This window comes from Microcaecilia unicolor, chromosome 1 (genome assembly GCF_901765095.1).
Source record: "Microcaecilia unicolor chromosome 1, aMicUni1.1, whole genome shotgun sequence".
Taxonomy (NCBI): domain Eukaryota; kingdom Metazoa; phylum Chordata; class Amphibia; order Gymnophiona; family Siphonopidae; genus Microcaecilia; species Microcaecilia unicolor.
The window spans coordinates 197,358,532-197,372,063 of NC_044031.1; the positions used below are offsets into that span (position 1 = coordinate 197,358,532).

The 13,532-nt window shown below is 39.5% G+C and overlaps 1 protein-coding gene across 1 annotated transcript in view; it reads right to left on the bottom strand.

Moving 5' to 3' along the window:
* The window catches only part of CDCP1 (CUB domain containing protein 1), a 131,780-nt gene that overhangs the window by 16,815 nt on the left and 101,433 nt on the right, over positions 1-13,532 (bottom strand). Inside the window, exon 5 of the mRNA XM_030203594.1 lies at positions 3,270-3,485. Within this exon, the coding sequence (XP_030059454.1) occupies positions 3,270-3,485 (216 nt within the window). The remainder of the gene's footprint in view (positions 1-3,269; positions 3,486-13,532) is intronic.

Here is a 13,532-nt window from a genome sequence, read left to right on the forward strand (position 1 = left end):
AAAGGTAGATCCCAGTTTAGGAGCCTAAGTTTAAGCAAATTTTCCACTGACAAAACTTAGGAGTCTAAGTTCAGATGAAAATAGGCACTTAACTTAGGTTTGTAAGTTTAGGATTTTTTTTTTAAATTACATAGTAACATAGTAAATGACGGCAGATAAAGACCTGTACGGTCCATCCAGTCTGCCCAACAAGATAAACTCATTTTACATGGTATGTGATACTTTATATGTATACCCGAGTTTGATTTGTCCTTGCCTTTCTCAGGGCACAAACCGTAGAAGTCTGCTTAGCACTGTTCTTGTACTAAGTTCTGAAGCTAACATCGAAGCCCCTTAAAATTTACACTCCAGCCCATCCCAGTCAGGATCAGGGCGTAGACTGTAGACCATAAATTATTATTATTATCCTTCCTCTATCTTGAGGACAGCTTCACTACCATTAAAGAAAAGCACTTTCCTCTCATCTGAGCTCATAAAACTTACAATGGTACTCAACTTTTCGGCGGAAAAAACATTAAAGTTCACCTCTCCTGTGAAATAACTTCCTACACTCCCAATAAGGGCCCAGAAAGGATATACAGAAATGTTTTTTTCTCCCCTTATGAAAACTTTTTGACAAGAAAGTTGTCAGGAGCTTACAATTTTGAAAAAGAAAAACCCCTACTGAAGTTTTTTTTTAATCCTAATAATTGCACTTCTTTGTGCCCTACCATCTGTTACGGGAAAAACTGGCTCTATTGGGGATAAAGCACTAAAAAAGTACAATTGTAAAGATAAACAAAATGACACCATATAAGGAAGTCGTATTAACTACAAACTTCAATTGGAATTCACTCTACCCTACAGGCAATAACATTTAGAACACCGAGTGTAACTTTTATAAAGGCGCACTAGCGTTTTTAGTGCATGCTAAAAATAAGCATGCGCTAAATACTAGAGATGCCCATATATTCCTGTGGGTGTCTCTAGCGTTTCATGCATACTAAAAAGGCTACCACGCCTTTGTAAAAGACCCCCTGAGGGACTTAAGCCTGGATATTTGTTGGAGAAACGAAAGTGGTATATTGTGAATAGATGTCTATAATCCAGTCAGGAATTACTGTTAACAATGCCAACAGTCAAGGATATGAAGAGAGCTAGGTTGCAGAATAGATGTTCTCTGCAGAGGGTAATGTCTTCAAATAGGTTAATTTTGCATATAAACTACTCAAAATTGTATATTGCTCTAAACTTGGCTCTAAACTCATTATATAGACAATGATTAGAAATAACTATCAAATGGAACCTCAACTGCGTTGGGGTGCCTGCAGAGATAGTAGCCATTGCATTGGGAGTAGTCTATCTCTGGTTTCGATATAACCTCTGAAACCCACTGCAAGTAAAACAATTCCCTAATGGAGGAAAAAAACCTTGCAGTCAAAAAAAAAAAAAAAACAGAGGAGAATGGCAAAAACCCAACTGTGCTAATATAATGAGATAGAGCCTTTACAATTTCGAAAGACTCCTGCTTTGTTTTGCGTGATGTTGTCCTCCTGAGGCAGAAACGAAACAAGAGGCTTTCTGTCAGGGATATTATACAGCGCTACTGTTGGAATACCTCAAGGGACCCCCGAGAGGATTTTGGAAGAACTGGACACTGTTTTTGAAGCTTTGAAGTCGACGGTCACCACCCAGGTGGTTAAGCTAAGTAAAAGGGTTTCCCTATGTAAGTCAGACACACATTATTGACTATCTCACAATTGGATTTTTGCCATTCTCCTCTGTTTTGTTGACTGCAAGGTTTTTTTTCTCCATTAGGGAGTTGTTTTACTTGCAGTGGGTTTCAGAGGTTGTATCGGAACCAGTGATAGACTACCATCTCTGCAGGCACCCCAAGGCAGTTGAGGTTCCATTTGATAGTTATTTCTAATCACCGTCTATATAACAAGTTAGAGCCAAGTTTAAAATTTCCCTGTGAGCATGGAGGAATTTTTTTTTTTTTTTTTTGTATATCCACTTTTTCAATACCTTTGAGGCAAGTCTACAATTCCAAAGTTAGGTGACAGCACAGAAATTGCTAGCTGATTAATTGCTTTTACCTTACTCTGGACCCCTTTTACTAAGCGGCAGAAAGCCCAATGCGGGCTTATTGCTCACTAAACAGGAAGTACCACAGGAGCCCAGGCAGTATTTCCCACTCCTAGAATGCTATTATATCCGGCACTACAAAAATGTATTTATTTTTGTAGCGCCAGGGTGTACCCGGCGGTAATTGGGCAGTGCCATGTGCTGCCCAGTAACTGCCAGGTAAGGGCTTCCCCCAGAAATGGCCTTGCAACAAGTGCTTTACTACCCACATGGCCATTTCCTGCAGGAAAGAAAGACTTCCCTTTTACCCACTGCGGTAAAAGGGGGCCTCTGCGCACATGAAAAACACGCGCCGACGTCTGCACAGGCCCCCTTTTGCCACAGCTTGGTAAATGGGTCCTCTGTGATTTTAAAGCGTTTTTTGGAATCAGTTGTAATCTCCTGTAATATTCTTTACTAGTCTTCTCTCTCAGTAATTTGCTTTGGATTGTTGCTTCTTCCTGTTCTTCTAAATATTTCTATATACCTTCCTATTCAACTTCCTTAATGTCACAATCATCAGTCAGAGATTATTTTTTTTAATTCAATTTTCTTCTAAGAAAGATTTACTTAGCACATTTGTCCAGGCCATTATATACCCCTAATGCTTTTCTTTCAAGGGGACAGTATCTTCAAATGGATTAGTTTTCTGCATACCACGACAGTAATGAACCTCACTCCTAAATTAGAGTACATGGTGTATGATGTTAATCTCTCAGATTTAATGCTAATGCTGGTCATAGTGCTTGCATCATGCCCTCATTCATATATAGCTGGTGAAGAGTATATTGTTTGGTTTCATTTAAGTCGCCATCAGCATTTCCACTTTTTTAAAATCCCTAAATATAAGGTTAAAAGTACTTTCCAATACCTCCTAAAAATAAGAGTGAATGTAATTATCATCCAAAAGTATGGACTCTTTTACAAATTAGAGAGTCAGGTATACACTTTATATGTTATTATGTGAATAAATTATCAATAAACAGGGCCTGTGAACATTTAGGACTTTCAAAATCTTTCAGTGTGACAAAAAAAAAAACAACAACAACAACACGTGTTTGTTACTTATCCCAATATCCAAACTGACCCATCTTGAATTAGAGAATCACACTCAGATCTATGAGAGGATTCATTTTCAAAAGGTGTAGCAATGAGTTATATACCTATCACTTTCTCTGCTGTTACCATCAGCTTTGCCAAGTTGTCACACAGGAATGAAAGCTGGTACGTATTGCCCCATGTTAAGGTGACTTCCTCTTCACAGTCTGTGTGTCCCTTGCATATCAGACACTCTGGTACAAACTGACGGAAAGTTTGTGGTCTTCGCTTTATTCTCACAGTCAGTCCCCTCTCTTTGGACAGATCAACCAACAATGCATCTAGGAGAACAGAAATAGGAAAACTAACATGAGTAGTTATAAAAATTATCCCCTGTATGCCAACAAGACACCTACGTCCAAGTTGAAAATGGTGCCTATTTTAAAAAGGTAATCAAAAATAGTCTTAAATAAAATTCAAGCATTATATATCCAAACCAAATGCTTCACTATTTCTTATCATATAATTACTTTTGGACCATCATAGTGAAAGCACTTTCAGAATGGAAATGAAACAGTGCTTCAAAATATGATGATTGGTCCTCAAAAAAACAAAAACTAGTGAAGACATTCAAACTAGTAACCTAAAAATTTTTTATTTCCACAAACATCTTATAATAGTTTGTATCAATAAATACATATAATGTTGTAGAATTTCAATATTTTTCATATAGAGAGTTGGGACATTTTGGAGTGATTTCTATATATGGTGTCAAAAAAAAGCGCGCTTACAGTTAGGCACGGTTTATAGAATAATGCTTTGGATGTGGGGGCCCTTTTACTAAGCCACGTAAGTGTCTACGCATGCCCAATGTGCACCAAAATGTAGTTACCACTCGACTACCGCGTGACTCTTGCGGTAATTTCAATTTTGGCGTGCAACCGAAAAATAATTTTTATTTTCGGACATGTGTACTAGACTCGTGCCAAGTGCCATTTGATGCGCTTAGGTCATTACCGCCTGGTTACCACATGAGACTTTACTGCTAGGTCAATGGCTGGCGGAAAGGTCACACACCCAAAATGGACGCGCAACAATTTTGATTTTGCCACATGTCCATTTTTGGCAAAAAATTAAAAAAGGTCTTTTTTATAGGTGCGCTGAAAAATGGATCAGCGCACGCCCAAAACCCGCGCCTACACTACCGCAAGCCACGTTTCAGCGCATCTTAGTAAAAGGACCCCTGGGGTTGCATGTAAATTTAGGTACTACCATTTGCACCAACAAAAATGTGGTGCAAATGACCACGCCTAAATTTATGCGCGGTGCCCCAGTTACACACGGAACTTAAAACCACGCCTACGCTCCACCCATGACACTCCCCTCTTATATCTACACCCTCTTTTTAGGGGCATGCATAAAACAAATCTAATTAGTGCCACTAATTGGCTAATTATTCAATTAAATTCTGTGCACATATTGGGAGCACGCCCAAATTTGCGCCCACAATTTTTGGCAGCTTTTATAGAATTAGGGGGTTTGTACTTAACAATGAAGCACTCAGTAAGATCAACAACACAATTGATTTTGAGCAATCATTGCCTGCAATAAGGCAGCATCTTAAAAAGAAACCAAAAATTAATATTTGCTGAACAAAACTATTCCTTTTCTTATTCCTCTGTAAAATAACTCACAAACAACAGGTCAGCTTAATCTTCTTCATGTAATTTAAATGATTCAACATGGCACCTGGTAATACAGACATTCAGCCAATATAATAGCACATCATGAATGTAATGACATCATGAGAAATTATCCAATCAGAGGAGTGAAAGTAATTCCATTTCCTCATTAAGGGGCCCTTTTATCGCAGGCTTACCATGCGCAAATCTAGAGCTACTGCCAGCCCAATGCGGTCGTCGGCGGTAGTTCCACCCCCACTATGAGGAATTTTTGAGGGAGTTACCTGGTGGTAATTGGGCAGTGCCATGCGCTACCTGGTTACCGCCGAGTTAGCACGAGAGTCCTTATTGCCACCTCAGTGGGTGGTGGTAAGTGCTCTCTTCTGCATGTCCATACAGTAAGAACAATCTTACCATATGGTCATGTCCTTTTTCAGCCTTTTTACCCACTGCGGTAAAAAGGGCCTCAGCACACTGCAAAAACAGCCTGTGACACTAGCGCAGGACCATTTTTATTGCAGATAGTAAAAGCGCCCCTATGTCCTTGTGTGCCTAAAGTATGTAAGTTTGCAGATCCAGTATTGCTCTCAATATGCCAGCTGGTAATCTCTGTCCCATTTCAATAGAGAGGAGAAATACAGTCAATAACTTTACAGACTAGTCATGAAATTATGCTCATTGCTCAGAATGATTTTGATAATTGTTTAATCACTAGAAGAAAGAAAAGATTAACTTATTGAGAGCTACCCCTTATATTTATATTTTTGCCTAAGATACCAAAGAATGTGGAGTGTCACCCTGGTAGATCTACTGGGGTAATTTTACTAAACTGTGGTAAAATCTGGGCTTAACAAGGGACTTTCCCGCTCGCTAAACCCAGATTGAAAGTGGCATTTTAAAGACTTTTTCTGTTATGTTAATTGCAGGTTGTGCACTAATGTTCCAATTAGTGTGCGGTGTCTTAGGAGGCACTAAGGGGGTCTTTTACTAGGCCACGGTAACATTTTTACCTCACGGTAGAAATCAGCTGGTGGTAAACGCTGAGACACCCATTATATTTCTAACAGCTGATTTCTACCACAAGCTAAAAACGCCGTCATGGCTTAGTAAAAGACCCTCCTAAGCGCTTCCACATTAACTCCTCATTATCCTATTACTGTACACTAATCAGAACATGCTAGCTGGACAACACACGATGGCCCACTCTCCACCATGACACACCTCATTCAAAAAAAATATTTCTAAAAAATTGGTAACAAATGGGTTAATACACGCAAACAAGCAAAATACCACATTAATGTATCTGTGGTAGCCTATGGTGTACTAACCACACATTAAAGGGTCCTTTTACTAAGATGCGCTGAAACAATTGCCTGCAGTAATGTAGACGTGTGTTTTTGGAGCGCGCAGAATCATTTTTCAGCGCACCTGTAAATAAGGCCTTTTTAAATTTTTTGCCAAAAATGGACTTGTGGCAAAATGAAAATTGCCGCGTGTCCATTTTGGGTCTGAGTCCTTACCGCCAGCCACTGACCTAGTGGTAAAGACTCAAGAGGTAACAGGCAATAATGACCTATGTGCATCAAATGCCACTTGGCGTGCCCCAATACGTGTGTCTGAAAATAAAAACTATTTTTAGACACATGTATCGGACGCGTGTCAAAAATGAAATTACTGAAACAGCCACGCAGTAGCCGGGTGGTAACTCCATTTTGGTGCACATTGGGTGCACGCAGACGCTTACACGGCTTAGTAAAAGGGCCCCCCTTTAGTAAATCAACCCCTGTGTGTCTACTAGAGGTTTAGTACTGGAACCCCTTTCTAAATTTTTAGATTGTTTTTGTCATTAAGATTAAATCTTCATTAAGGTCATGTCTCACATTTTTCAAATTTTTCAACAGTTGGAGACCAGATATGGATGGTGATGATGAATGTTACAGCTCTCTATACTTGCATTCCCCAAGAGGTGGCTTTTCCTACAACTGTGAGAACTTTGCATGCAATGGCAAATGTACCTATATGTATGCTTGAATTTATATTGTTTTTGGCCAGATATGTATTTCATAACTATTTTTTTGAATGAAAATGTCAGCAGAAGCATGGGGTAGCTATGGGAGCCTCTTTTGCTCCATCAATAGCCACCTAGTATATGGTGTCATTTGAACAACATTATGAGAGGCATTTCTGATATGATGTCCGAATCCGATTTTGGACATTTTGCACAAAAAAGTCCAAAACTCCAGTGCCAAACATGGTCATTTTCAAACCAGAAAATGCATTTATCTTTTTTGGTTTGAAAATCACCCTATTTTAGCTGTTTTTGTGCTCAATATGTCTTTCTTTAGGGGCTGTTTTCATACAGCCCAAGGGAAAAAAATGGACAGAAACAAACCACTGGGATGTCTGGGGGCCAGCAGTAGTGGGGAAGTCTAGGGGGTACTACAATAAACTTAAGTGGGATGTTTGACCACGGCAATACAGAACCTGGAGAGATGGATCTTAAAAATACTTGTTTATTGATGAAAGAAAGACTCAAAAAGTATTTTTAAGATCCATCTCTCCAGGTTCTGTATTGCCGTGGTCAAACATCCCACTTTCTTCTATACCTGTGTCCTCCGCTTGACTGCAGATTTGTTTGGACTACAATAAACTTCACATAAAAGGTCGGAGGTACATATCACATCATAACCCCCTTTATATTGTATGGTAAGCCCTCCAGGAATAGCAAGAAGTGTACTATACCCAACTGTACACCACTACAATAGCCCTTATGCAAGTATCATCACCTATATGTGGATTCAGTAGGTATTTTGTGGCATTCATACTTTCTACTACAAGTGTACCAGTTAGAGTGGGATATTTGCCTGGGTCCCCCTTCTCTACAGTCAATGGCACCAACCACAAGGGCAGTAGTTCCCAAACCTGGTCTTGGAGGCACCCCAGCCAACCAGGTTTTCAGGATATCCACAATAAATATTCATGAGAGAGATTTGCATGCACTACCTCCACTGCATGCAAATCTCTCTCATAAATATTTATCGTGGATATTCTGGAAACCTGAGTGGCTGCGGTGCGTCCAGGACCGGATTTGGGAGCCTCTGCACTAGGGTACTCTACGAGCTTTCTTGCTGCTTTAAGAGGAATGGCCATTATATCTGCAGCTGTCATACAGCTTACAATGCACTGTCACTTTCACCTCTTGTGGGGGTGGGAGGGGGTCAGTGACCACTGGGAGATTAAAGGGGGTCATGCCTTTATCCTTCTACTGGTCATCTGGTTTTTATAATGTTCCATTATTGCAGAAAAACTACGCCCAACCTAGTCCCACCAAAAACATGCTTCCACCATGCCCCCTTGTGATTTAGAGGAACTGCATAGAGAAAGTCTTATAACTGAGTTTCGAAAATAGTGATTTGGATATTTTTGCAAAAGAAATGGTTTGTGCCATTTTTAAATGTTTGTTTTGAAAATAAGACTATATATATATATATATATATATATATATATATATATATATATATATATATATATATATATATATATATATATATATCAAGCGCAAGAATGTTCATCAGTTCTTTATTGGAAACGCTTTTGAGATTTTTTTTTTCCTGTAGTAAGCGTCCTTGGATGAGCTCAATATGAAATGCAGCAGAATATGAAGCTCACTATGCATTGCAGTCAAATATCTTTTGATTTTCAGGATATACATATTTTTAAAAGTGATGGTCAGTTATGGAGGAGTAGCCTAGTGGTTAGTGCAGTGGGCTTTGATCCTGGTGAACTGGGTTTGAGTCCCACTGCAGCTCCTTGTGACTCTGGGCAAGTCAATTAACCCTCCACTGCCCCAGGTACAAAATAAGTACCTGTATATAATATGTAAACTGCTTTGATTGTAACCACAGAAAGTCCCATCCCCTTTCCCTACTAAACACTTCAATGTCCTTCCCTGTATTGTAAACCAGTGGAGAGAAACAATTATTTTCAATTTTCAAGTCACATCCATACAAAATAAATGTAATTTGCCAATTAATCAGTATCTTAGACTTTATAGTTTTTTGCTCTTCAAAGGCTGATTTTACTTTACGGGAAAGTGATCTGACATAGAGATTTTTTGTAAGGGGATATGACTCTGAAATATTAAAATCTGCATATAAAAGATAAGCATGCTTATTCAATATCAAGCCAATGAGCAGGAGGAGACACTGTCGTGTTCTAAACTTTATGACAAGCACATCGTCTGTTGTGAGACTTTTGAAAAAAAATTCTGGCCAATTATTTCTCAACATTCGGTATTATGTAATTTTCCCCATCACTGCATATCAACATGGTCACAGTACTGGATAAATGATTGCACCTAAAATTACACATTCATTGCAACCAGCCACGAATGGACACAAGAAATGTGGCAACTGCTTATGATGTGAATCAACTATTGAAGATTTATCCTGGAATGTTCATAATGTGCGCTCTGTTATCAACGCAAAACAAAACAGTGCTTGTAGTTCATCTTTTGTAATCTATGCTATTGTCTGCCCCTGTCCTAAATGTATATAGGATGCACAAGACAGATGCAATTATCTTTAAATGAACATATAATTGCATTAATACTAGAGCAGATATGGCCCTATTGGTAGCTCATTACTGTGAGTGGTCACACTACACCAGATATACATTGAAGAATTACTGACTATATTCCCCTCTTACCATTGGGAAGGGGCAGATTACCAGCTGGCGTGTCAGGAGCAAATTACATACTGTAGACCCACAAGGACTTAATGGAATGACTTTCACTCCTCTGATTGGATCATTTCTGATGATGTCATTATGTTCATGAAGTTCTATTGGATTATTTGGCTGAAAGTTTGTATTTATAACCAGGTGCTATAGTGAGTGGTTTAAATCACATGAAGATGATTAACTGAACGATTGTTTGTGAGTTATTTTGCAGAAAAGGAATAAAATTTTGCTGAGAGAATATTAATAATTTTTGGTTTCTTTTTAAGATGCTGCCCTATTGCAGAGTCAATAACTGCTTGAAATGCAATTATGTCAGCAATGCTGTGTGCTTCATTGTTAAGTACAAAATCTCCAACTATGCCGCAGTAAGCACTGATGCGTGTTTACTGCAGGTTAAAATGAACTACCGTGGGGGGGACGGGGGGGGGGACATGCTCACGCATTCCACAATGGATTTGCATGTGAGCACGCTACCCACGTTCTTAAAAAAAGATTTATTTATTATTTTCTGCCATAATGGAGCAAAGCAAAAATGTCCGGAACTAACAGATAGTTTGATCTAAACCTATTTCAATCACGACTAAGTCACAAAAAGGTGCCCTAGATGACCGGATGACTACAGGAGAGATTAAGGTATGACCCCTTTACTGGTATGACCCCTTTACTCTCCCAGTTGCCACTGACCCTCCTCCCACCCACCCCCCACCCCAAAGGTGTGGAAGAAACAGTACATACCAGGTTCTAAGACAGCTTCAGATGTTATGATCAGGCCTAATAGAGCAGAAAGCAAGTCCCTGGAGTAGCCTACTGGTTGGTGCAATACACTGTAGAGAAGGGGACCCAGACCCATATCCCATTCTGTTACACTTGTGCTGCACAGTGTGAGCAGTCTAAAACCCACCAAAAACCTCTGTAGCCACATATAGGTGACACCTGTAGACATAGGGGCTATTGTAGTGGTGTACAGTTGGGTACAGTAGGTTTTTGGTGGATTGTAGAGGGCTCTTCATACAATATAAGGTGGTAATGGTGAGATGTGCACCTGGGACTTTTCATGTCAAGTCCACTATAGTGCCCCCTAGGGTGCCCCACTGCTCTGCTGGAATGTCTGTGTGGCCAGTCTACTAAGAATGCTGGCTCCCCCCCCCCCCCCCCCCCCCAAAAAAAATGCATCTCAATGGCTTGTTTTTGTGCATTTTTCCCTATGGCCCCCAGAAAAACAGATGAACTAAGCACAAACGTCTAGCAATTGGCCATTTTTGATACAAAAAGGTGGATATTATCGTGGTTTGAAAATGGCCGTGTTCTCTACTGGATTTTTGAACGTTTTCCACAAAACATCCAAAATCGGATTTAGATGTCATATTGAAAATGCCCATCACAGTGAAATAAAGAGGTGAGTTCCAAAACCTGCTCAATATAGCTTTTTTTTTTCTTTTTTTCAAGAATGAAAACATATTATGTTTATATAGATTGTCATAAGATGTGTAAAATTTACAATAAAAGGCATTTATTCATAAGGTATATGATATTCAGTGAAACAAATGTTCTTATACTGAATAGAATTCTTGAACATAAAAACCTGCATTTATCCAGAGAGCAGTTTTTTCTACTTCACAGGTTTTGGAACTCACCTCTTCAATTTCAAAAGTTACAGAGAAGGACTACAAAAATGATTAAGGGGAAGATACAACTGATGGCAGATATTACAGGTCTACATAATCCTGAGTGCAATAGAATGGAATGTGAGAATGCAAACCGATTGTTTACTCAGAACATGACAAAGTTCCATAATAATAAATTGAAAACAAACTGGAGAAAATATTTTTTCACTCAGTGCATTGCTAAGCTCTGAAACTCACCGCCAGAGGACGTAGTAAAAGCAGTTAGTGTAGTTGTGTTTTAAAAAGGTTTGGACAAACTTCTGGAGGAAAAGTCCATACAACGTTATTAGGGTAGACCTAGGGAAAGTCATTGCTTATCCCTGGGTCTTTAAGTCATCTTCTCTTAATAGAACTGTTAAGAGAAGATGACTTAAAGACAAGTTGATATTTTTTGACACTTGCGATATTGATGTTGAAGTTTCAAGCAACAGATTGCATTATATATGCTTTACTTATTGATAGATTTCATCATCTATGCTATACTTACTGTTTTCAAAGATGTATAAAGAGAAAGAAATACATAAAATAGACTGTTTTTTGCCAGTGAAGAGTGGTCGTTCAGCGCATCTGTCAGTACAAAAATATTCAGACCGCTGACATTCAGAGGCATTTTCCCTCTTGTAAATCTCGTTTCCCAATAACAAAATAAAATAACAAAATCCAGAAAATTGATATAAAAATTAAAAATAAGTACTATAAAAAATGGTAGGCTGGAATGAAAATTGTCCATTAAGCTACACAGTAATATAAGAAAACCACTGCTGGCTGTGATTAGTTCTCAGATTTGAGTGGTTGAGTTCTTGAAATTTTTGAAAAGTAATTTTCTGATCCAGTATGGCAACATTTCTGTTCATAAATGAGGCTCCTGATCTGCAAATTATCCCACGTTTATGCCATACATTCCCTAATGAAAGGGCTCACCTTCTGCAGATCTCGGTAAACACAAACTTCTGTAATTTGGTCCAAGGAGTTTGAAGGGTTCTAGTTGCTTACTATGCACTAGACTGGAGGGAAAGGTAGCTAGTGTAAACAAACCATGGTATGTGTACTCTGCTGTTTTGAACACAAGAAGAAGATACATATTATCTTAACTTTTCAAGAGCAAATGTTGCAAGAGAGGTTACTCCCTTAGCAACTCTCAGATCATATCCATAAGCTAACCAACCAGTAGCACCACCCTTATACAGTAGCATGTATACATAATCACTAGCTAAATCTAGTGTTACGCAACAATGGCACTGCTTCACTCATTTCACTTTATCTGTAGCATAAAATCCACAGGATGCCAATACTCCTTAAACTAAGCTTACATTAAACATTCTTTACATAATAGAAACATAGAAAATGAAAGCAGATAAAGCCCATACGACCTATCCAGTTTAGCCACTCCTCCCTTCTACTATCCCTTCTGCACACAGAGATCCTATGTGCTTGTCCCATGCTTTCTTCAATTCAAATCCAGTCTGTACCAGGCGGCCATTCCACTTATCCACCACCCTTTCTGTAAAGAGGTATTTCCTTAGATCACTCATGAGTCCATCCACTTTCAAACAGAAAATGTGATAGCAAAAGTCAAAAAAGGTGGTGAGTGCCTCTATAGAAGTCTCTAGTGAGACCCTCCACCCCCCCCCCCCCCCGCCCCCCCGTGTGTGCAATTCTGGAGACTGTGTCTTCATAGTAGTCTGTGATCTCCATCATTTTCTATGTTTTTCTATTCTCTAAGGAAGAGAAACGGATAGTAGATGACATGGATGGGAAGACTAGATAGGCCATATGGTCTTTATCTGCCTTCATTTTTCTGTTTTTATATGTTTTCTTTTTCTAAGCATACAGGGCAGGACTTTTCAACAGGGGCATGTCTCACACTGCATTTCCCTCCCACCATCTCTCTCCCTTTCCTTTCCAGCCCCATAAAGCTCTCGCAATTCTCTCCTTTCCCCTGCACCTTAAAATCACCTGCAGTCTTCACTCAGGCAGGGCCAGTGGTACTCATAAGCTGCCTGCAACCTGCACCAGGGCTCTTTCTCTGAACCATCCCACCCTTAAGAAAACAGGAAGTTGCATCAGAAGGGGCAGGATGGTTCAGAGAGAAAGCCCCGGTACAGGCCGCAAGCAGCCTATGAGTGTTGCTGCCGCTGGCACTGCCTGGGTGAAGACTGGAGATTATTTAAAGGCACAGGTGGGGGGGGGGGGGGGAATTGCAACGGGCTGGGAAGGGAGAGATATGGAAGGAGGAAGAAAAAAGGGACTGACAGGGGGGTGTACGCAACACACACACACACACACACCTTGAATTGATACA